Below are 24872 nucleotides of genomic sequence, written 5' to 3' on the forward strand. Positions count from 1 at the left end.
ACACGCCCTTTCTTCTCATTTTGACCAATGAGAGCGATGCAGAGGCGGACATTTTCTGACGGACAGCCAATCTCGTCTCACGTTTGTAATACGTTTTCGTCGCATTAGTTACATCCGGGTGAAGACTTTAGGTGAGTCGGTAATTCAGGCTGAGATAAAACACTGATTGATTTAATGTGGCTACGAAGTTTAACTCTACTCAATGTATACGTATGTGTGTGAAAATACGAATTTAGCAGCCAGAGAACGGCCTTGAAAACGGCAAACTTCCCCCGTGCCTCTAAAATACCTAGCCCAGATAGTTGGCTAGTTAGCTTGAAGCTAACCGCTTACCGCTAATATCAACGTCCCGGACTGTTTTAATCGCTGTTAACGTACATTATCGACTGCCGCTTCCACGTGTTTTGGTTTCATGTTTGCGACTGGTTGTTTTTTTCTAGGTGTTTACGTGGTAGCTGCTGGCCGTCGGTGTTCAGGATGTTCAGGTCGCTTCGGGTGCTGCTGCAGGTGCTATGGGCCCAGCTGCTCTGTGGGTGGGTTCTGGGCTCCGAGCTAACCTTCGAGCTGCCTGACAATGCCAAACAGTGTTTCTACGAGGACATCATCATCGGCACCAAGTGTACGCTGGAGTTTCAGGTATTCTTTCAGATTTTATACTGTTGATTATTGAGTAGCTTTATAATGCATTTCATCTGAAAGTTGTTGTTTTTTGTCGTTTACTAGCATGTAGACGTAATGTTTAACCGAATGTGTAGAAAATTATCATCATTGTGTGGTGGTGTTTTGATTTTCTTCTATGATTTATTTCATTGTATGCAATTCAAAACAAATTTCTTTGCCATGTGTTTCCTATTAGTGCATTTTCTATCTATAGAAGCATGGAGACTTTGGCTTTGCAGTGATCTTTCAAACTGAGCATGAATTTGGTGACGGTGGAAAGGAATGCTTTTTTTTTTATCTCTTATCTGGAAGATACTCGAACGACCGGTTGTTCGAGAAGACAGAGCAGATGAACTAAAAACACAGATGCATTGGTCCAGGAATGCTTTTTGCTACAGGAAAGGCAAAAAAGTTAATTTAATGACAGCAATAGCTATTGTTGTTGTCTCATCTAGGATGAAAATACTGTGGCTGAAATGTAGAAGTGAGCCTGTAAAAAGATAAGATGAGAAATTATTTTACTTTCCCACAATGGGGAAATTCAGGTGTGACGGTGAGTTACACACAATAGTAATGAAAAAAGAACAAGCTAGTCTTATCTAAAGTTAGTTCAGAAAAGAAAAGCGACGGAAAAAAAGTACATACCATAGTAAATATTGCACAATTATTGCCAATAGTGCAATGTAATACGGTATATGGGATAGAAAACAGAGTACATATAAATAGTGGCAGCAGTTTCTCCTTCAATGGCTTTGCCCTGGAGGGAGATGAGGTGACAGACATGACAAAGTGTATGATCTATAGAGAAGAAGCTATTTGCTCCAGTTACTCAGCCAATGGCCTCATCCAGGAAGGTGGAAGCTAAATATTATGTGATATTTTTAATTTTTTTATTCCAAAGGGACAATGTCCAAAGTTTTCTAAAAAATAGTACATTGTTTAGTTAATATAAACATAATAAGAATTGACAAGAAATAATGATTAAGACAAAAATCCCACAAACAAAATTAAAGCAAATGATAAAATTGTGAATTTCTAAACTTGAAAAGACATACTGCTTCCTCAGTTGGGGGTCAGTCTTTTTCTCAAGTGTAAACTATTAAATCATGTAAAATCAACTTTTTTGAGCTTGTTCCATGTTATGATGCTGTTTCTTCATCAAAATCAGGCCCATAGTGGTATTCTGCTCAATTCATAAATTGTCTGTGTAATCCTTGTGAACTCTGCTCTCTGAGCAGCAGCCCCTCCCTGTCCTGGATAACGAGTGGTTCACTTCTGGTGTACGAAGAACGTTGATTACCCGCTGCCTCCAGGAAGTACATACCTTGACCGCACTGCACCTGTCCAGTAAACATGTCCAGTAGTGGTGACGTGAGGCAGAGCGCTGTCATTTCTGCTCATAGGTGCGATGAAATGGCTCTTTTAGCACCTATTCTGCACAGTGACAGCAGCTGGTCTTTTTGATACCATGCTGCAGCGGCTCTAAGGTGACCCCCATGTGGGGAGAGGCGTATCGAAGGCAAGCGCCTTTCTTTCGTGTTTAGTATTTCTGACAGTGGTCTGATCTGGCATGGTAAACTAATAGCTGCATCAAAAAAATAGTTTTTGATCCACTGGTTTGTCTCTTGTAACTCTCTTCTATGGTCATGTTATATGGATCATGATCATATGAGTGAGATCCCAGATCAAGGTGGCTGAAATGCAGAGGTGGGTCAAGTAGCCAAATATTGTATTCAAGTAAAAGTAGCAGTACTTGCATGTGCAAATATAAAGAAATTACTTAAGAGTAAAAAGTATTATGTATAGGATGGCTGCTCAGATACTGGGTTACTAATCATAGCATCTGCTTTAATGTATAAACTGTATGTCAGAACAATGTAAAGCACTTAGAATGATAATATCTACTATCAATGAGCTCAACGGATAGAAACTATCATTAAAAAACAAAGCTTTTGTAAAAACAAGAAGTCTCACTTAAACATAAATGTAGGTGTGTCTTTCTGGTGCATTTTTGGTTCAAACAAGTCTGATCTTTATTTAATGAAGTTAGTAATGGTGGGTGGGGTAGCCAGAAGGTTTTTTTCTCAACTAAGAGCACTGATACTTCTCAATATTACTACTCAAGTAAAAGTAAAAAGTACAGTGCAGTAAAACTCAAGTAAACGCTACCGAGCAAATACTTTAGTCACTAATCGCCTCTGCTGAGATGAGCTTCCTCTGTAGGGTTGCTGGGCTCAGCTTTAGAGCGAGGGTGTCTTCTGGGGGTAATTCAGTAAACAGACTGCTTCTCCACATTAAGTAGTGGGAGTTGCAGTGGTTCTGGTATCTGGCCGTCTCATGGAAGCTTTTCCAGGCAGGTCCCTCTGGGAGGAGACCCCACAGCACACCCAGAATATGTCAGAGGAATGAGTGTTGCTGGGGAAAACAACTTCTAAGTCTCCTTTCTGGACCTGTAGCAGAAGGCAGCGGATAGATGAAAATACATTTTGCTTTCTCAGCAGTTCATATAGATTGCGGTAAAAACCTTAACGCTTCTATAAATCTAAGATATTTGTGTCAGACCATTATCAGCTAGTCCGTGGTGTTAATCTGTTTACTTCGGCTGTAAAGTACCTAATGAGATGACCAATCAAATCACTGGAATGTTGTCTACGCATAAATGAGGTAATGGCCCTCCTTCTTCCCTTTTTTGTTTCTCCAAGGTCGTAACGGGCGGCCACTACGATGTGGACTGCCGCCTGGAGGACCCAGACGGCACTACGCTCTACAAGGAGATGAAAAAGCAATATGACAGTTTTACCTTCACGGCAGGCAAGAACGGCACCTACAAGTTCTGCTTCAGCAACGAGTTCTCCACCTTCACACACAAGACCGTTTACTTCGATTTCCAAGTTGGCGATGACCCTCCCCTCTTCCCCAATGAGAACAGAGTCACCGCTCTCACTCAGGTTAGTGTCTGCTTTCAATAAAGAAGCTTTATGGTCAGTATGTGATACTATAATGAAATTTTTGGTGAGGCAGACACCGGCTCAGAATGCACATAGTTACACGTAACATGCAGACACAACAAGACATGAGCTATACTTATTTTATTTTTTTTAAAACAAGCAGATTGCACTGGCCAACCACAAACCTCTTCCTGGGGGGCTTTTATACACCATCCTAGGCTAATTCTAACCTTGGTCCTCATAACAATGATACCAACGTTTAAATGTGTTTGGATAAGCAGGTAGAGCTGAATGGAGCAGATTGTTTGTTAGCCACTATTGTTTTCTAGTAGTTTATATTTTATGATTTGTTAATGTTTATAAGTGGTATCTATTATTTTATTATTGCAGATTTACATTGTCAGTTGTTAATGGTGTAATAAACGTGGATGGTCCTGGTCCAAATGGTCATTTCTGTTCTAGTCGTACTGACAAATGCTTTGCTCTCTGTTAAAGAGGGAATAACTCCTCGTCTACCACCTGGTCATCACTTCTCACAGGACCGCTGAGGAATGAGCCCTTTTTAACACGCAGACTTCTGTCTAAACACACAAATTCGCTTGATTAAGCCACACAGAGGCTGTGTGTACTGCTCTAAAAATGAACTGCTTTATTTCTTGCAAAGATTCCAACACGTCTTGTAAGCGAGACTAACCTTTTTTATTTCAGAACAGGTTTTTATATATATATATATATATATATATATATATATATATATATATATATATATATATATATATATATATATATATATATATACACACACACACAAATTAAATAGTACTGTATTTTTTGTGATGTAGTTCGGCTGGTAGTACTGTTGCCTTGCAGCAAGAAGGTCCTGGGTTCAAATCCCAGCCTGCGGTCGGTCTTCATGGAGTTTCAAGTTCTCCCTGTGCATGTATGGGTTCCCTCAGGGTGCTCCGGCTTCCTCCAACAGTCTGAAAACAGGACTATAATTGGTCTCTCTAAATTGCCTTTAGCTGTATGTGTCTCTGTGTGCATATTGGGGAAAAAAAAGAAAATATTTTTTTATTATAATGATATATTTGAAAAATATATTAAAAATTTGTCATTTTTGTGTTATTTTTTGGTTGCTTGGGGGTTGTTTGGAACCCCAGCTCAAACTTGGGAGTTGGTGAAGTTGTGCCAGAAACTTTTGGATCTCTGTTGCTGTGCCTAGGCCAAATGAAAATGATCAACTACTAGGTGCAAATCTAAAAAAATCTGCCCCTTTACATTATTTAATTGAACTGGGTTTGATTTATTTATTCCTTTGTCTGAATTGTCCTACTATACTCCTGTTTGTTGAAACAGTTTTGCTTTGTAATTTAATCCGTGAGTGATATAAAAAGATAAAAAGCTGAAAATGGTGGACCTGTGACCTCATTGACAGTTTTTGCTAGAATAGTGGCTGGAATAACCCTGACAAGCAGCTGTGCCAGACTTTAAGTAGTTTTCTGTTTTATTCTTAGTTTATTTTGAATATTGCAAAGCATTTCTGTCCAAATGTAAGCTCATATATCCATCCGTCTTCTACTTGCCCACTCATTCCAGATGGAATCAGCCTGCGTGTCAATCCACGAGGCCCTGAAGTCCGTCATAGACTACCAGACGCACTTCCGCCTCCGCGAGGCGCAGGGACGCAGTCGGGCGGAGGACCTGAACACCCGCGTTGCCTTCTGGTCTATCGGAGAGGCGCTCATCCTGCTTGTGGTCAGCATCAGCCAGGTGGTCCTGCTTCGAAGTTTCTTCTCCGACAAGAAGACCACCATGACACGAGTCGGATCGTAACGGCCTTTGAGCTGCAGGCTCTGGTTGGGTTCATCACTTTTCGTTTGTACCTGGGCGGGTGTGCGTAGCATAGAGCGAGTAAGAACGGCAGTGGCGAGGTGAAGGTTTGATCATATCAATAAGAAATTTCCTCCTCGGTTCGCTCTGTTGTTCTTACAAATTTTATGCGGCTATGTCTTTTGGGGGGTTGGGGGGGGGGGGTCAAGGGAAGGACATGAGGGCTTGATGGTCTGGTTATTTAAAACAGGTCAAGGTGGTCCTGTGGTTTAAAACAAACCTTAAGTTGTTATGTTCTTGTTGTATTTGTGTGGTTTTTTTTGGATAGTCCTCCATCTTTTACCCTTCCCTATCTGCTGCATTTTCAGAGTGCAATTTGTAGAAAACCAAATGATGGACGTTGGGACAAAATGTACTCATAATGTTAGGATTTTATGGATATTTCTGCATCTCTGAAATCACACTCAATCCAAAGGGTTCTTTTCCACAAAAGTTTAATATGGTCAAAGAAAAATCTCTTGGAATTCGACAAACATTTGTTGTATTAAATGAGATTTGGTTGTTGGTTTAAGTTATTTGAGTAGACTGTGCCATAGAGAGACCATCGTTTCATACTAATTTGACACTATTGTACAAAACTGTGGTTTGGATATTTGTCACGCCTAACTAACCAAATATCTCTTAAAGGAGTCATTGGTACATCTGTTTAATTTTCATTTCAATTTACTCCATATTCCATCAGGAAACTAACTGCTTGATTTATCACCAAGGTAAAATTAAAGAGTTGTTTTATTTGAATTGTGCTTTTTGTGTGTAGAGGTGGTGAAGTAAACTATTTTAAGTCCACAAGCTTCTGCTATATTTCTTTCCTTTTTTTTTTCTTTTTTCTTTAGTGGTTTATGTTGTACTGCCTTTCCTGTTTTAAAGCTTAACAGCATATTTATCCTGTAGCCCGGTGGTGTCTTTTTTTTTTTTTTTAGTTTTATCCAACGCTGTTGTAAATTTATGTTTAAAAGGTATAATTTCAACAACAATATTTTCATTATTACTGGGTTAAAATTGTATTTTGACTCTTTGTTGTGCTGGCTAATTGGATTGTTTACAAAATAAACAGTAAAAAATGGACACAATCATTAAAAATTTCCAGTTTCCTTTTTGATTTTGACTCCAAAGTAATTGAAGATGTCGCTCCAGGTTAAAATGCCTGTTTGGTTTTCTAATAACCTATATATTCACACTAATGAGACTTAAAATTCAGCTGAATCAGTGTTCCCCTGCAGAATACAATATATAACATGCATGAATGTATGTGAGGTCAGCTATAAGATCTGTTAAAAGTGGATTGTCATACATTTGTTTGATACTTTACCAACAGAGTTTTCCTATTTTTATTTTGCAGCGTATTTGTGTTGATTGGCTAGAACAAATGATCAACATCTGATTTGATATATATATATATATATATAGAGAGACAGACGAACAGACAGACGCATGTTTTACAGTTTGTAGTGCAATGTTGGTATTCCTCTAAACTTTGTGCACTGATGGGTCACTATCTTTGGGGCTTTTTTGATGTTAAGTTGTCCAGATGCTCAAATAAATTTCTGATTTAAAATGCTTGTTTTATATTTATATATATATATATATATATATATATATATATATATATATATATATATATATATATATATAATCATCAATCACGTGAAAACGTTACATTTCTGTGCGCATCTCCTGGTTATGTCCCTTTCGGCCTGCAGGGGGCGGAACTACCAAGGCCGTAGAAAAAGCCAGTTTGGCAGTTTTAGAATGTTGTCCAAACTTTGAGCAATATTGCTAGACAATAGAAGAAGATGAAAACGTTTACATTTTACACTGGTTAGATTGTCTTCTAAGTAAATAAAACTACATGACAAACAGTGAGGCAAGAAGTATTTAGGGAAAAAAAAAACTACAATATATCTGACTGTGTTAAACCTTTAGTTGGTTGACTTAGTCTTCCTTTCAAAAATAAAAAAAAATAATATTCTAAACTGAGTATTTACAACTATTCTTTAAAATAGTGGTGTCAAAACTTTTTGTCACGTGGGCCAAATTTGTCAAGTCAACAGCACTTTTGGGCAAATATATATATATATAGATATATATATATATATATATATATATATATATGATATATATATATGGATATATATAGAGGGATGGATATATATATATATATATATGGATAGATGGGTTCCTAATTACTGTGAAATTAAGGTATGAGGGGGAAAAAAAGGTAGCTATTTTGTCCAAAATACGTTGTGTTCTACCTAATAATTTCCATTGGAAGATTTTATTGGTTGGTGGTAATGGTGCCCTTTGCGGGTTAACAGACTTGACCTCCAAATAATTCTTGACCTCCAGTCAGAGGCTGCAAAATAATAAAATAAATAAATCACTCCAGGGGCCCCGTTTTGGACATCCTAATCAGTCAAATGGAACTGGGATTGCTCAACTATTCCATAAGATAGCAACTTTTAGTGCCCCCATTGTAAAAATAATTCACACAGTATGTAAACTGTAAACACAGTAAGGTATGCTGAGTCCCACACTCCATATATTAGGACAATAGACTTTTTTTTTTTATGTCCATCACCACCTACACTTTACACTTGTCACTATGCACATGCATGCACTTGGTCTCATTTACATTTTACATTTCTAACAAATGATGTCCTTTTGCTTCCTCTTTTTAGGTTGCATTATATTTCGTCATGTTTATTTCTGCCGCTGCACTGATTGCGCTGAAGTGTGATTATGAACTTCTCTGTATATTAACTTCAGAGTGTTTTGTGCAAAGGTGAAGAAAGAGGATGGCATTACCATCCAAATAAACTTTAGTCAGTATTTTACAGACTAAACAGCAATATTAGCATAATTATGAACAGCATAATTATGAAGTGGAAAGAATAAAATAACGTTTTTGATTTTTATGTTTTTGCAAAGTATGGTATGCATATTTTTATGTTTTTGCAAAGTATGGTATGCATACAAGTCACTTGTATTTCTATCCAGCCTCCCTGGATAGATTGGGTTGTCTTCTGTAGCCTTTAACAGGTTGCCCTCTATATTTGTCCTGTGTTTTGCTCATTACATCCTCTAATGAACCCTGACCAGCAGCTTCCTTGTCCCTGCAAGAAGAAGAGCATCTCCACAGCATGGTGCCATCAGCGTGTTCCACCATGGGGATGGTGTGTTCAGGAAAACGTGCGCTGTAGGTTTTCCATCAGCAATGCAATATCCATGTTGGCCAATTATTATTTTTTTGTACCATCTGTGATCAGAAAAACGAATAAAATAAAAAAAGGTGTAATTTTTCTTTCACTCTTTTGTGTCGGGCTAAATGATCCCAGTGTCATACATTGCAGTCCGTGGTTGTAACGTGACAAGTTGGGAAATTCAATTAGTGTTTTCGCAAGGCACCAAAAATCAACAGGACTTTCCTTTTGTGTCGTAGAAGGAGAACCCAGAATTTATTAAATATTTTCTAATCCATCCCATTTAATAAATTTAAGATGACATTGCATCTTTCTACTCCTTTTTTTTGGGTCCCTTTAATACCCATGTCTGTTCTAGAGCCTCTGTTTTCCCAAACGAGTTCGATAAGTCTACTTTTGGTCCTGCCCAGGAATCCTCCCAACTTTGGTTTCCTACTATTGGCTACGTAACACGCTCCCCGGTCTGTGATTGGCCAGCGAGCCGTCAATCATTCGCCCTCGAGGAGAGAAAAGACTGCGCTGAGCTTGTGATTTGATAGAAACCGAGTCGTGATCATCCGGTGTTGCTCGTGGGCGGTTAGGCGCCCTGATTTACCTTTTACCTCTTTGGGAAATACACACCACCGTGTCAGTTCGCGGAGTGGCTGGCTTCACCGGACGATAATTACCCCCTACGTTTTTCGGGGGTAGAAGTCGTTTTCTTTGGACCTTTTTTTATCTTCCGTCGAGGCGTGTGAGAGGAAACACTCCGCTCTGACACGGGGGGATATCCCCAGCCCGTTCGCTCCGACGTCGTTTTTCCCAGGCTAGGCTAACGAGCCGCAGCGGTAGCTCGGCTTTACGGGTGTGTGTGTGGGGGGGTTGGATTTCTTCCCGTCGGCGCTGGCAAAAGGGGGAACATAAACGCCGTGAAATGCCGTGGGACTATGACGAGCGAAGGGAACAGAGCTGACGAAGGAGAGGGAGATATTCTCAGACGGTCAGTGAAGAGGTGAAAAAGTAGAGCAGTTTTCAGCAGCCCCCTCATCGATCAAGGAAGTTGTTTAGCTAGCTCGCTATAGCGCGGCGTCAAATGCCTCGCCTGATCGTCAAGGGTCGTTTGAAACGACTCGGTTATTAATAGACGTTAAGTTTCACATAACGGACCATACCGATGCCAACGCGTTAGCGACGATCTGCTAGACCTGGGCGCCTTTATAAACAAAACGGAAGCTAACTAGCCTAGCGTTAGCTGCGGGGTGGAGGGTTGTAAACAAAGGGTTCCCGGCTTCGAGTGACCGCTGTCCCCCCTCCTCCCTCTTTGTTTTACCGACACCTTTACCATTTGAATCCGAACACCGAGGCTCGCCGTCAGACATGGATCTAAAGACGGCGGTGTACAACGCGGCCAGGGACGGCAAGCTGCGTTTGCTTCAGAAACTGCTGGAGAACAAAGATGGACACGAAGTGACAAAGCTGATGGGCGAGAAGACGAACGGGGCCACCCCGCTGCTGATGGCCGCCCGGTACGGCCACCTGGACCTGGTGGAGTACCTGCTGGAGTGCTGCTGCGCTCCGGTCGAGGTCGGGGGCTCGGTGAACTTCGACGGGGAGACGATAGAAGGGGCGCCCCCGCTGTGGGCTGCCTCGGCGGCGGGCCACCTGAAGGTGGTCCAGTCCCTGCTGGGGCACGGGGCTTCCGTCAACAGCACGACCCTCACCAACTCTACGCCCCTGAGGGCGGCCTGCTTCGACGGGCACCTGGAGATCGTGAAGTACCTGGTGGAGCACAAAGCCGACCTGGAGGTGGCCAACAGACACGGCCACACGTGTCTCATGATTTCTTGTTACAAGGGCCACAAGGAGATAGCCCAGTACCTGCTGCAGAAAGGCGCGGACGTCAACAGGAAGAGCGTAAAAGGTTAGTCCACCAAAAGGTTTTTTTTTTTTGGTCGACTTTTAATTTGGCTTACTTTCAAAAAAATTGCTCGTTTTCATTAATATAGCACCAGTTCCAACACATAATAAATCGCTTTATAAGAGGAGCAGTTTAATTACATATAGAGAATGTATATCATCAGTGCGAACCGATTAAATCTATTAGGATACTAAGTGTACTTGGTGTACTTTTCTAATTTGATCCACCTTCTAGCAACTCAGCCAAGTTCAGCTTATGATAGCAATTAGTACAAAGTTATGTCAAGTAAGGGGACAAGGTGCACAATTTTCACAGTCTCGTGAAAACTTGTGAGGAGGACCATTTTACGGGTGAACGAAAATCCCGATGGATGGCAGCGGTGCATCAATTGGTTATTTGTCAACTGCTGATAAAGCCAGGAGGAGGAAGTAAACTCTACATAGACGGTGTCCTGCGTCCTTTGAAGGATGCAAGCCCTGGAATTTGGACTGAGCAAACATACTTCCCATGTGACGTCACGTACCTTGGTGCTCTGTCAGGAACCGCCATGTTGGTAGGTAGACTCACTTTAGACATGGCAGAGTGAGTTTGACTACTGAGGAGTTTTTATGTTTTTTTTTTTTTTTTTTAAAGCTTTTAGTGGTTATTGGCCTATCGGGTGAAATGAAGTTCAAATCGGGCAGACGGTTGGGCAAAAATGGCTGTTTTCGCTACATACCAAAAAAAAAAAATCAGAAATGGAGAAGCTGAATGCAGGCAGTCACTTTTATTCCAGTAACTATTCTGTTCATAATTTAGTACGTAGTTACCGTGGCTACGCTATGCTAAACCTCTACATGGTAAACACTCGCTCTTCCTGCGTTGTTGTCCCCTACGGTATATTGCACAATAAAATTTTATAGTGCCAATTCGCAGTACATGTCATCTCAAGGCACTTTACAAAGTCAAATTCAGTCAAATCATACAGACAGATTGGTCAAAAAGTTTCCTATCTAAGCAGCAGATTGCTTTGAGTCTTGCATTCACTCCCTCTGAAAGAGCGTAGAGCCACAGTGGACAGTCGTCTGCATTGTCCATGGCTTTGCAGCAATCCCTCATACTTCGTGCATGCACGAAGCAACAGTGGAGAGGAAAACTCTCCTTTAACAGGGAGGAAAACCTCCAGCAGAACCAGGCTAAGTGTGAACGGTCATCTGCCTCGACCGACTGGGGGTTAGAGGCGTAGACGCAAAAAAAGCAGAGACACAGAAGCACCCAGGGACACTTTCTGTGTTATGGTAATGACAGATGATCTGCCCCCCTGGATGGTGTCAATGCCAGACCAGGTATACCTACTGTAAAGAAAAAAAAAGAAGAGAGAATATAAAGTAAAACATTTATATAACAAACAATGCAAGTTGGAGAATAGTAGGGTAGCTCGGCTGAGAGAGAGAAATAGATCTGATGTCCTCCACCAGCATAAGCCTATAGCAGCATAACTATAGAGATAGCTCAGGGTATCCCAAGCCACTCTAACTATAAGCTTTGTCAAAAAGGAAAGTTTTAAGATTACTCTTAAAAGTAGACAGGGTGTCTGCTTCACAGACCAAAACTGGGAGTTTGTCCCACAGGAGAGGAGCCTGATAGCTAAAGGATCTGCCTCCCATTCTACTTTTAGAGACTCTAGGAACCACCAGCAGACCTGCAGTCTGAGAGTGAAGTGCTCTGTTAGGAACATACGGGGTAATCAGAGCTCTGATATATGATGGAGCTTGATTATTAAGGGCTTTATATGTGAGAAGGCCAGTATTGGCTTAATTTGAGTTATATGAAACGATTGCTCAGGTCAAAAGCTCTATTAGGGCTCCATATTGGGCTGCCCTCTTCACAAACTCCCACACGTAATCGGTCTGATCCGTCGCTGAATGGGACATGGCCGTGGTTATTATTACAAAATGCAGTAGAACTCGCGAGTCTGCATGTCGGTTCTAACCCTCTGATTGTGAAAGGTGGCAGGAACGTCAAAGGATTGGGTTTATTGTCTGCTCTATTCCATGACTCCTGGAGCTCGTCCTCTCCCTCTTTCACTGGGAGACTTCTGAGGATGATCTTGGGGGGGGGGGGTGAATGTGGTCTTGTCTTTACAAGTAACTCCATGACTGCTGTGGTCTGCTATCAGATTCCAAAACACGAAGCCTGTCTGATTTTTGCAACAGTGCAGTGTCGCCAGCTGCCTTCATTGGCACTAAACCCGGAAGTTACAAGTCTAGCGCCCCTAGTGGCTAAAAGTTAGTGTTGCTTTAAAACAGCTATTGTATGCGTCCATTGGATCTCAGGCCGCAAAGCCCCTCCATTGTGTTAGACATTTCTCCCTTTCCTACCTCATGCAGGTTTATTCCGATGGCAGTGACTATTGTGGTTGTATCGTTCTGTTGCGCATTGGTCAAGAATATCAATATACTTTATTTTTGTTTGTCTGGAAGCCATGATGATGGTGGTTGCCTAGTGTTGCCTGGCTTCACTTCCCTTTCAGACGTGTGGCAACTATGCATCAATTTTCCCTCAGTCAGCTCTGAGCATTTACCAGCAAGTTTATTTTTCTTAATCACCAACTGCATCACAAGCCAAGTACTCGTCATTTTTTTTTTTTTTTTTGGTCTAAAAGCACACCAATCAGAAGTTTTTTTTTTTGTTTTTGAATTTCATAAAATCCAAAAAGTTTATAGTTGTGCCGTAATGCTTAAATTGGGTTAATCTTGTCATTCACGTTCTGCTGGATTCAAAATGGCTACCTCTATTAAAAGTCCAGCAGCACATCTGTTCCCTTTTTTTTTTATATGAGTTGTGACTCAGCAGCAGGAAATACCCCAACCAAAACCAGGAATTTGTGTCAGCCACAACAGAAACAAAGGCTAAATGAGTGCATCCAAATTAACCTATTATCACCAGGTCACTATTGATTAAAACGCGTTGCCAAACAAAACATCATGCGACACAGCGGGGTGTGTGTATTCCTGGCTGACATGACTCAGCATACCAACACGATCTTCTGGTTTCACGGTGGAAAGCGGCTGGCTGGCTACGTCAGCTCCCGTCTGAGTCTGGGTGTGTCCTATATAAAAAAAACAAAACAATAATAATAATAATAATAATAATAATAAATCAAACCTAGATTCCCCCTTTTTCTTAGACGGAGCTTCAGAGACACCGGCAAACAAGAGCCCCTTTGTTAGTAGATTCTGTCCTACTTTTTGATGACAAACTACACCATGACACAAACATACCACATTTTCTATGAGCTACAGCTTCAAATGGGTTTGTGCACCAAAAGACGGGCCAGTGTGGCTCGGTGAAGAGCCGACGGCGTGAGCTCTGATCTTAAAATGCTTTCACAGAGCGCAATCGTCATGGAACTCCTGCATAACACTGACTTGCAAGCAGCCACATGTATTCTGTTGGCATGCATTAGCTCCCACCTCCTGCAGTTCATAGTTTTTTTTTTTTTTTTTTTTTTTTTAAACGCACTTCTTCTACATCTTACCTATTGACTCGCAGTGTCTGGATAATGAGACATTCATGCTGTTAAGTTATTACCAGAAGCTGTACGCTCCTGAAAAAGATAGATGTTTAATACACTATTTTTTTTTTTTAACCCATCCTACATATGAATACATTTGAGACAGCTCAGCAATGGTTAATGCAAGCTGGCTAATCACAAAAATAAAAAGGATCTACTTGCAAGCAAACATCTGATTTGATGTCATCTAAATGGCCGCCATCTTTCATGTGATTCAGTTTTTCCACAAGCTGTTAGCGATTTAGCTCAACTTCTGCTTGGAAGCGTTTCGTAATAATCCAGCAGCGTTAAAAGGGTTCTGAAGTTTTGATTGTGAAATTTGGAGAATTGCATCTCATCTATAGATTCTGTGTAGACCGTGGCGGCTGCATGCTTGGAGAGGGAAGAAGAGGGGCAAAAACGTTTCTTTTTGTTCCTTTTGGAATGCACGATCCCTAATGCACAAAATGTGTTAAAACATTAGTTTTGCAATCAATTTATGAAACGCGTCTGTAAAACACGCTTCCCTACTATAGCCTGGTCAGTTTTAAGCTGCTTTCAAAGTTTCTGTCAGGAGCTTGTTTTTGTTTCTTAGGATAAAATGGAGAATCTTAGGTTTAAGTTAGCCATAATGTAATTGGGCAAAATAATGGTTGGACCTCTGAACCACGCGTATTTGTTATTGTTTGCACGGAAATGGAATAATGGATGTATAAAAAAATACGATGTAAAAAAAAAATCTGGGTTCTTAAGGTTTATTTAAAATGGAAGGAAGTGAAGTTGAACACAACCTATTATGTAAACAATTTGTGGCCTGGTGGACAGCGCCGCCTCGACTCACGGGCTTAATTCTGGTAATTCAGATTCCTCGTATGTCGAGGCAGCTTCCCTCACTGAAATGTATTTAAACGCTGTTAATTCATTCTGGACATCCCCAAAAAAACAGCAATTTTTTTGTTGTTGCATTGTTTTGAATAACGAAAATGAGCTTATAAATTACAAAGATGGCATTGATAAAAAAAAAATTTAAAATCTTATAAACTATAATTAAATATACAGCATAAGCCTTGGAGATCAGACGGCGTGAAGATGCCGACAGGGTGGAGAACGGCTGAAGCGAAAAACTAAATCTTGTAGATTTTGGTATTTTTACGCCACTCAACTTTTTATCTAAAGGCATTTTTAATAACCCGTCCAGTGAAATCTGTTTCACTCCTCCTTTCAGGAAGTGTCTGACAGAAGCTGGCCAGTTGTCGTTATCCAGCGCCGTTGCAGACTCAGTTGAAACTGTTTCTATTGAATAACGTCTAAAAGTTTCTCCTCCATCTCTCTAGTAGGAATAACCTCCACCTCCGCGTCACCTTTTTCGGGCAAAGCCCCCGGTGTGCTGCTGCGTCCGTAGCTGCTTCGTTGCAGTATCTGCCGTGGCGCCCACTAGTGGCGGGATGTCTAAAGCTGGCTCATAAGCCAAATTTTTGCTCCCAAGTTGCAGTGGAAAAATCGACTCGTATGTCAAAAGCCACGTCAGTCGGGACACTTGTAAGTCGAGGTCCAGCTGTGTAAGGTTGTTTCGCTGCTTCCGTCTGAATTCACACAGAGGAGCGTTGCGTACTGCGGCTGGAAGGGGGAGCCCAGACAGAACCCTGTCGCTGTGCTGTTCCTAATGGCAGCTGGCGGTAGCTTATACTGTCTGGGAGTTTGACACCTAAGAGCTTCACTGGCCTTTCTGTATTGGTCTCAAACATCTGTGTCATACTGTTAGCTTAGCGCTAGCAGCGCAGCGGTCTAATTTCAGAGCCGGCCAGAAACCTGGTTCATACTGTAAACTGCAGGATCTGTGGGACATCTGCCCTTTGCAGGGGGAGAATTTCTTTACCTTAAAGCCTCACAATAGGCTTGCAGGTCCCAGTTGGACAGGAATGTGTCGGGTAGCTCCTAAAGGTTATTGTCATTGAACTGGTGGAGAATGGGAGAATCAGCAGAGCTGATGAGATCTTTGTCAACAACTTTTCTGTTTGTACTTAGTTTCATGTGGATTTGTATCATAAAAGTTTTTTAGCTTTTTTGACATAACGGTGGTCTATTCGTACAGGTTTATGGGTTGTTTTTTTTTAATTGCGCTTGAATAATTTGCTGGTCAGTGGGTTAGTAAATGAAACGCATTGGTCTGATCTTCAAGAGAAGGAGCTGAACCACATGGGCCGTCACAACAAAACAATGTTCTTCAGATGATTTGAAAACTAAAAATGTCTTGAAGTATTCATACCCTTTAAATGTTTTTTTTTCTTTTCTCATTTTTAATTGCGTTTGAAGTAAAATGGGTGTTGTAGGGATTTTTTTTTTTTTTTTTTTTTTTTTTTATGTGACATGCAATTAGTTTCCAATGACTGACCTTTTTGTTTTTATTTATTTATTTATTTTTCATAGAGGCTTTCATCCACATGTTCTTCCACTAAAGGGGACATGTGCACTTTAATGCCGCATTTTCACATTGAAATCATTCTGTTGTGGTGTGTATAGCCAATGCTTTGGTCTGAATTGCCCCTGCTCTGAGGTTTGTCTGTGATTAACTGGTTTTGTTGCAACCTCTTTAAATGGAAACGAGACGCGTCATAGCAAAATGTGTTTAAAGGGCTAAAAAAAAAGTAGGATTTGCATGATGTGTCCCCCTTAAGGCTGCTGCTTTTGGTTCTCTGCAGCTCCTCCAGAGTCACCCTGGCTGCTTCTCATCAAAGCTCTCATTGTTTAGACCCTAAATTTGCAGTTGTGTCATCCTCTTCCTAAATTGAGGATAAATGTTGAACATCTCACAGATTACTTTTATTAATGTACAATATTTTAAAACCTAAACCTTCTAGAAACCTCTCCAAAGCTTTCTCCCCTTTTCTGACTGTTCCTTGGTCTTGATGAAGCCTCTACGGTACAGGTGTCAAACTCAAGGCCTGCGGGCCGAATTCGGCCCGTCAAGGTAAATTATTCGGCCCTCAAAAGCCAAAAAAAAGGCATATCATGTCATAAAGTAGAGGTGTATATATCCTTTTAAAGTGTATAAAGTGGCTAAAACTGTGCCTCCTGTAAGTGTAACTCACCCCAATATCAACTTTTCTTGCAGATAAACTGTATAAACTGGGCCTATTGTTGCTATTTTTGTGTTACTGTGCATTTTTATACTTCTATGTGAACTGGAATGAAATTATGAAATGAAAAGTATCGTCTATACACGTACTACCGGCCCTTTTAATAACTTCATGATGCCAAAGTGGCCCCATATGAGTTTGACACCCCTGCTATACTGCTTTCACAGACGGGCTGGATTGATATTCCGATTAAATTCCACATGGTTGGCTTCTGGTTACTAATTGGGGGACTTCTGACAGGATTGGATCGCGCTGTGCTTTATTAGAGCCGCACAAATTATCAAATCACAGTCATCATCCCATTATCTACTTTTTGTTGGTGAATTATCTAAAATCCTGATAAATAAGTTTGTTTCCTGACAGATTGCGCAGTTTAGGGTGAAGTTGTAAGTAAATACAGCTTACAGATTGGAGACTAGGGATTTTGTTATTTTTTTTTTCCAATTCCTAAACAATGAAAATTTAAAAAGATGTCCACAGATCAGGCCCGATAACGTCGCCCCGCTTTCCTGCCCGGCTACAGTGACGCAGCGTCGGCCGTTATTTGTGCTCGGCTATAAATACCGCGCCGTGGCTTTAAGGCACGTGTCGTCTCTCCTCTCAGGCAACACGGCGCTCCACGACTGCGCCGAGTCGGGCAGCCTGGAGATCATGCGGATGCTGCTGCAGTACGGCGCCACCATGGAGCGCGACGGCTACGGCATGACCCCGCTCCTCTCCGCCAGCGTCACCGGCCACACCAACATCGTGGACTACCTGACCACGCACCAGCAGGTGGGTCTGACGCTCCAACGGAGGAGGGCTCGGCCGTTTTGTGTTGGGAGTCCGTCGCTGAAGTGTTTTTTTTTTTTTTTCCTCCCCCCGCAGACGAGTCACACGGAGCGCATCGACGCCCTGGAGCTTTTGGGAGCAACTTTCGTCGACAAGAAGCGAGATCTGCTCGGTGCTTTGAAGTATTGGAAGAGAGCCATGGACCTCAGGTACACGGACGGCAACAACGTCGTCCACAAGCCGGAGCCCAAGCAGCTGATCATGGCTTACGACTACGCTAAAGAGGTGAGCGTTTACCTCTTAAAGTGTTTTTTTTTTTTTTTTTACTGTCGCTGACAGCCAGGCCCTGAAGGGGGAGCTGAATAAAAGCTTCCCCCTTCCACAATAATTGTATCAAGTTTCTAAATTATGGCTTAAGAGCTTCAGGCCCCGTCACTTACAAGCAGCAGGGGAAATGGGGGGGGTGGGGGGTGCACTGCAAAAAGAGAACTAAAAATAAGTAAAATGTTCTTGAAATGAATGTATTTGCCTTTGATTTGAGCAGGTACATATTATTTGCCAATGGAATGAGTAAGTTTACCCCTAAAATAAGATAATTAGACATCCTGCACTTGAAATAAGATGATGGAGATGAATTGTTCCTATTTTAAGTGCAAAATTCTTATTCCATTGGTAAATGGTCTTATTTACCTGCTCAAATCAAGGGCAAATACATTCATTTCAAGAAAATTTTACTTATTTTTAGTTCTATTTTTGCAGTGTGCAGGACTGGTGTTGGTTAGTTTGTCAATGTGACGGCTGAGGACAGGGAGATGCAGACGTGGCCCCGTGCCGTAGGTCTAGGCGACGTTCCAATGCTTTAAATCTTCTTCCCCTCAGGTCACCAACGGGGAGGAGCTGGACGGGTTGATATCCGACCCGGACGAGATGCGCATGCAGGCGCTGCTCATCCGCGAGAGGATCCTCGGGCCGCAGCACCCGGACACCTCCTACTACATCCGCTACCGGGGCGCCGTCTACGCCGACTCGGGGAACTTCGAGCGCTGCATCAACCTGTGGAAGTACGCGCTGGAAATGCAGCAGAGCAACCTGGACCCGCTGAGCCCCATGACCACCTCCAGCCTGCTGTCCTTCGCCGAGCTCTTCTCCTTCATGCTGCAGGACCGGGCCAAGGGGCTGCTGGGGACGTCGGTGTCCTTCGACGACCTGATGGGGATCCTGTCCAAGAGCGTGCTGGAGATCGAGCGGGCGGTGAAGCAGACGGGGCCGGTGCAGCCCGACCCGGCTCAGCTCAGCAAAGCGCTGTCTATTATCCTCCACCTCATATGCCTTCTGGAGAAGGTGCCGTGTGCTGCTGAGCAGGACCATTCCAAGAAGGAAACCATCTATAGGTACGTAGCAAAAGACGGCAGACCTTTCTTTTTTTTTTTTTGAGTGACGATCTTTAGCCTCCAGATCGCCTCCATACAACCGGCTCGTGGCCATTTTTACCTTTCTTGACCCCTTGTTTCCCTTTTTTTTCCCGCCCTCCTAGGTTCCTGAAGCTCCAGCCATGCGGGAAGAAAGGTTTCAGCCCCTTACACCTGGCAGTGGACCGCAACACCACCTGTGTGGGCCGCTACCCGGTGTGCAAGTTCCCCTCCCTGACGGTGGCCTCCATCCTCCTGGAGTGCGGGGCAGACGTCAACAGCCGGGACGAGGACGACAACAGGTCAGATTTTTTATTTTATTTTATTTTTTTTCTTCCTCCAACTGCACAGGTCTTCCGGTTTAAAAAGGTCCCGACGCAGATGATGTTCTCCGTTACAGCACAGCCACAGTTTCTGTTTGTGTTGCTGGAGCTATAAGTGCTAGACAACAAGCTAAGGAGTGCATAATTGTAAAGTGGAAGGGAAGTGATACTTGGGTTTTCAAGCCTTTTGCATTTTTAGCTCCATTTTTTTTTTTTTTTTTTTTTTTTTTTTTTTTTTTTTTTTTTTTTTTTTTTTTTTTTTTAAACTCTTCTGAGTATTAACCAGAGAAGCAACAAGGTGCGTATAGCGTCTCTAAAGGAGCTGTAGAGATCCGCAGCTCAAGCGAATCGGTCGCTGGGTGCTGCTCTCTGATAACGTCGTTCTTTATACGAGAGGGCATCCGGTGTGGAGAGAAAGGATTATGCGACACGCATGGGGAACCACGTGAGAGAAGATGCTGTGGTCCGATGAGAACATAATCTGAGTTTGTCCAAAAATTAGAGACGCTGTGTGTGTGGTGAGAAACTGACGGCGTCCCTTCTGGGGAAACCTAGAGGTGGAAGCATCGCGTCGCAGGGAGCCAGTTCTGCCGCCATGGTGGGAGCGGCTGAACAGGGCGGACGTGAGGATGCTAAGTAGGGCTGAACGATTTTGGAAAATAATCTAATTGTGGTTTTTTTTCTTAATATTGCGATTATTTATTTATTTTTTTCCCAGTTTAATTTATCATGTCTTTTTAAATATATACAAACAACAAATCAATTTGTTTCCTCGCTGTGCAGATTAGTTGCTAAAAGACCCGCAGCATCTAAACTCGGTGCAGTAATGATTGCGTTCTGCCTATGATATATTTCAACCAAAATTGCAATTTTGACTTTTCTCTGCGTTAACCACAAGCAACAAAAATGGCCTCTAAATAAAGATGTTTGTAAACAAGGACTATTAAAACAAGAACTTTTAATGTTTCTATTAATCAGAATATTCTTCAAGAGAACAGCTTTTAGTTGAATTGGACATCAATCCTTGTTGAACATAAAGTGCAACCAACAAGCAAGTCTATGTATTAAACTGATTGACCTGTACTTAATGCTATGTATGATTATACAAACTCTAAAACAAGTAATAAAATTAGATTATCTCACTGCTGCAACTGTCTTCCCTTCCATGTGGAGGCAAACCCACTTTAAACATTTTACCGATACCAAATGGACGTGGCTAATTCCCTAATTGTTACATAGCCAAAAATTGCAGACTCTGCGATTTGGAAATTGCGTTTTTTTTTTTTTTTTTAATCGCGATTATATTGAAAATGCGATTAATTGTTCAGCCCTAATGCTAAGAGCTGTTGGCAGCTATTTAAAATGCCTGCAAATTGGGGGTAAAAAAGCAAAAACCTTCTGATTGTGCAAAGCTGGTAGAGAAACGGGCTAAAAATAGACTTTTCACATTTTATTTAGAAGAAAAAAATGTTGAGTCGTGTATATTTTACCCGTAACCCAACAGTTGTGCACTACTTCACATGAAATGCTTTGACGTTTGACGTATTAAGGTCCCTTCATACCCTACGTTTGGCCTACACGTCCGTATTTCTGTCCAAACGTCCTATCCGTTGACTCCTTCATAGCTCCGTCCGTCGAGGTGCGCAATAACCAATATTTCCTCTAGGTGGCAGTGCTGGGTGCCAATAATTCGTCAAACACGGCGACGGTCCAAGACGTGATTTTGTTGTATTTGCTCCGTAACTAAACTTTTTGTTTGTCCCTGTGCCCCGGACACGACACATGATATATGTGTGGGTCAGTGTTCCCACGGGTCCTTGAAATCCTTGAAAGTTTGTGAATCTGAAAAAATAAATTCAAGGCCCTTGAAAGTTCTTGAAAACAGCCAAAAAAACACCTTGTCCGTGAAAGTCCTTGAATTTTTTTGTGGGGTTGAAAGTTCACACGGATTACGACTCATGTGTCATTATTTTACTACCAACAATTATGTTGATTCCGCAGACTTTTAATTTGCAAAAGTACGTCCGCTCTTCTTCGTTAGTTGGTAGGCTACGGTTTAGGCCTACGTGCGTCCAATAGGTTACATTCACGCAGTGTTGCCAACTCAGCGACTTTGTCGCTATATTTAGCGACTTTTCAGAGTAAAAGTCAAAAACTAGCTTAATCAAAGATGAAAGACAAATTGATATAATTCTGAACATCTCAATGCTGCACTTTTTTCCATAAAATTCCATGAAACGGTAGGCTAATGTACATCTTATATGTAATGTAGTATGGCATAGCCATGTACTGTGGATATAAATGTAGGCTATGAATATGATCAATATCAATGTAGGCTATAAATTAAGTCCACTTTCTTGCATTGCTTCTGACCCAACAACTTCTATGCCGTTTAGTCTTTTATTGAATTTGCATTGTATTAAAATATGATAACCTATTCAGCGGTCACAGTAGGTAAATGCCGCCACGTGTGTTCCTTGAATTTGAGGAAATTGGTCCTGGAACGTCCTTGAAAGGTCCTTGAATTTGATGTTCACCAAGGTGTGGGAACCCTGGTGGGTAGTTGCGGACAAGCTCCGCAAGTCGTTCCTCGAATACCGTCATTGTTTAAAGCCCAGAATTATAACCTTCTTTGTGATTTTGTTGACATTTTGTACCACAAACTCAATAGCGCCCCCCCACCTTTTCCGGTAGTATTGATCCGTTTCATCCGTAATCGTAAGCTCCCAATATTCGTATCAAAATACGGACGAAATCGACGGTCAGAACGTATGAAACACTCCACACGTATCCGTATCCGTCTTTTACGTGAGGTATGAATGGGCCTTTAGGCGACAGAAAGCGAAACTTTTAAGCGGTTGAAATACTTCTCCGGGGCACTTTGAGTCCACGGCGACGCATTTAAGGCAGAGCCTAACCGTCTTTTTTTTGTCTCTTTCCCTCCAGCCCCCTCCACATAGCTGCGTCCAACGGTCACCCGGACATCATGAACCTGCTGATCTCCTGCGGCACTCACTTCGACAGCACCAACGCCTTCCAGCAAACCGCCTGCGACCTCCTGGACGAGAAGGAGCTGGCCAGGAACGTCATCCAGCCCATCAACCACACCACGCTGCAGTGCCTCGCTGCCAGGTCCATCATCAAGCACAGCCTCGACTACCGGGGAAACATCCCCGAGAAGCTGGAGGCCTTCGTCTTGCTCCACAGATAATGACCGCACAGGGAGTGGGCTCCGACGGACAGAGAGGAGGGGATAAAAAAAAAAAAAAAAAAGGGAGCGCGATCGCCATCGAGTCGACCCGGAACACAACAACGGGGAGATTTGCAGACGCTTTCACCCACAGGGTGGTTTACACAACACAAGACTGTTATCTGGCTTTGGTCGCAAGACGAAACTCGCACTAAACGCCCAATTAATGCAGGACGGACTGAATTTACCGACAGAGCGGCGACTCCGGCCGCCGTTGGGGATGTATTAGAAACACGTTGCAACATGGATTATAAACCTTTTTTGTTTCTTTTAATGAACCAAACAGATGAATTTGCATATTTTTTTTTTTTTTTGCTTGATGAGTTTTTTTTCTTTTTTTTTTTTTTTTTTGGTTTTTAATGTTCCACAATACTATTTATTGAATGAAACTTGAGAGATTTTTCTCCATGCTCGGCTCTAACCCAGTCTCGCCATCACCCGCTTCTCTGCTCTCCAGTCTCAAGGCCTCTCTGCAAAAAAAAAAAAAAACGCCGGGATTTCAGGTTACTATTACCATTTTTTGTTCTTCCTTTTAGGTTTTTTTGCTTTTCCCCCCCTTTCCGTTGCCAACTGACCTGAACTCTTCCTCATCCGCCGTTGTTTTTTTTTTTTTTTTTTTTTTTTTTGTACTTTGAACGCCTCACGCAGAGCTTTTGTCCTCCTTTCTCTTATAGATCGGGACGCTTTTGCGGTCGTTTTTTGTCTTTTCCCGCTTCTACGTGTTAACAAAGCTTTACGAGGGGCAGGCGGACGGAGGGGGTTCAGAGTGTGCAAACACCGTAAGTGCTTTATTTTTTTCCCCTATGCACAGGCTGGGCTGTTGGAACGAGACTGTTCTATTCTGCGCCGGCACACGTCTGTGCAATATCCCCATGAGTTTTGTTTTCCGTTTACGTCGTCGCTTCCCGTCGTCGCCGGCTCCGGGTGGAGGTGAAACCCCTCGATGCTGACTTTTGTGAGGAGAGCGAGCGACTGGTGCACAAAGTGTGTGTTTTTTTTTTTTTTTGTTTTTTTTGCGCGTTGTGTTTCTTGTACGCAGTGTTTCGATGAGCTCACACAAACTGAGAACGGGAGAGTGGGCGTGGAAGGCGACTCCACGTTGCACGCGACCGCAGAGGCCGAACTACGCGATTCGTACACAAAAGTGTATGTCAAGCCGTAAAAAACGCGCGCTCGTGTAAAATACGGGTTGGAACCGCGCGTTATTGTACGGCCGATTATTGGCCTTTACGGCTTGCCATAAAAGTGACCTCACGACGTTCGAGCGTGGCGGGCCTTTAAAGCGCCGCCATTTTTCTTTACTTTTTTTTTTTTTTTTATTGAACCCAATCACAAAGGCAGAAAAGCACGGGTAGCTCGCTACCGTTCACCCCCCCCCCCCCCCCCCCCCCCCTGCCGTGCATGTGCAGCAGCGTTCTCGGCTCGTCGCTGCAGGAGACCTCGCATGACGACTCCCAGCAGACTTCAGGCTGCAGCTGGATCATCTTGTGCAAGCACTAGAAAAGCAAGGGAGCGAAGCAGAAGAAGAAGAAGCCTCGATACGTGGAATTGTAAAGCTTTGATCATCATGTTTGCACATTTAGCTCTAGATGTGTGGGTTGAGGAAGGAAAAAAAGGGCTTTTCATAATTTGTAGGATTTCATATTGCAGTTCAAAACACGAAAGAAAATGTACTAGGGCACCCAGGGCAACTTGATTTGATCTGCACTTTACTACAGCGGAGATTAAGATTTGATATGGCATTAATCAAGTTCATGTCTTAATTACCAGTTTGACAATAAAGTCATGTTGCATTTGTCTTCTTGACCCAATCTCTTTATTTCCTGGTATCCCGAAGGAATTTCAGAAAAGG

General features: G+C 42.3%; 2 protein-coding genes across 3 annotated transcripts; both read left to right on the forward strand.

The window, feature by feature from the left end:
- tmed7 (transmembrane p24 trafficking protein 7) lies at positions 1-6578 on the forward strand. Its single transcript, XM_012857179.3, has 4 exons — positions 1-131; positions 441-636; positions 3363-3608; positions 5205-6578. The coding sequence occupies exons 2-4, from the start codon at positions 478-480 to the stop codon at positions 5439-5441; spliced, it is 642 nt and encodes a 213-aa protein (XP_012712633.2). The 5' UTR covers positions 1-131; positions 441-477; the 3' UTR covers positions 5442-6578.
- A 2638-nt stretch (positions 6579-9216) lies between these two features.
- fem1c (fem-1 homolog c) lies at positions 9217-24818 on the forward strand. 2 transcript variants are annotated; one of them, XM_012857159.3, is made up of 6 exons: positions 9217-10598; positions 17872-18041; positions 18135-18323; positions 18918-19429; positions 19573-19749; positions 22717-24818. In XM_012857159.3, the coding sequence occupies exons 1-6, from the start codon at positions 10055-10057 to the stop codon at positions 22979-22981; spliced, it is 1857 nt and encodes a 618-aa protein (XP_012712613.2). In that variant the 5' UTR covers positions 9217-10054; the 3' UTR covers positions 22982-24818. The 2 variants fall into 2 exon arrangements, with proteins under 2 accessions (XP_012712613.2, XP_035999736.1); XM_036143843.1 differs by having other exon boundaries at positions 17872-18323.
- The last annotated feature ends 54 nt before the right edge of the window (positions 24819-24872 follow it).

This window comes from Fundulus heteroclitus, chromosome 12 (genome assembly GCF_011125445.2).
Source record: "Fundulus heteroclitus isolate FHET01 chromosome 12, MU-UCD_Fhet_4.1, whole genome shotgun sequence".
Lineage (NCBI taxonomy): Eukaryota > Metazoa > Chordata > Actinopteri > Cyprinodontiformes > Fundulidae > Fundulus > Fundulus heteroclitus.

Excerpts from the sequence above, each read along its gene's own strand:
- tmed7 (XM_012857179.3), top strand. The coding sequence starts at position 478 with ATGTTCAGGTCGCTTCGGGTGCTGCTGCAGGTGCTATGGGCCCAGCTG. Across the intron at positions 637-3,362 it reads AGTGTACGCTGGAGTTTCAG|GTCGTAACGGGCGGCCACTA; the intron begins GTATTCTTTCAG and ends TGTTTCTCCAAG. Across the intron at positions 3,609-5,204 it reads GAGTCACCGCTCTCACTCAG|ATGGAATCAGCCTGCGTGTC; the intron begins GTTAGTGTCTGC and ends CACTCATTCCAG.
- fem1c (XM_036143843.1), top strand. The coding sequence starts at position 10,055 with ATGGATCTAAAGACGGCGGTGTACAACGCGGCCAGGGACGGCAAGCTG. Across the intron at positions 10,599-17,871 it reads CAACAGGAAGAGCGTAAAAG|GCAACACGGCGCTCCACGAC; the intron begins GTTAGTCCACCA and ends CTCTCCTCTCAG. Across the intron at positions 19,430-19,572 it reads AAGAAGGAAACCATCTATAG|GTTCCTGAAGCTCCAGCCAT; the intron begins GTACGTAGCAAA and ends CCGCCCTCCTAG.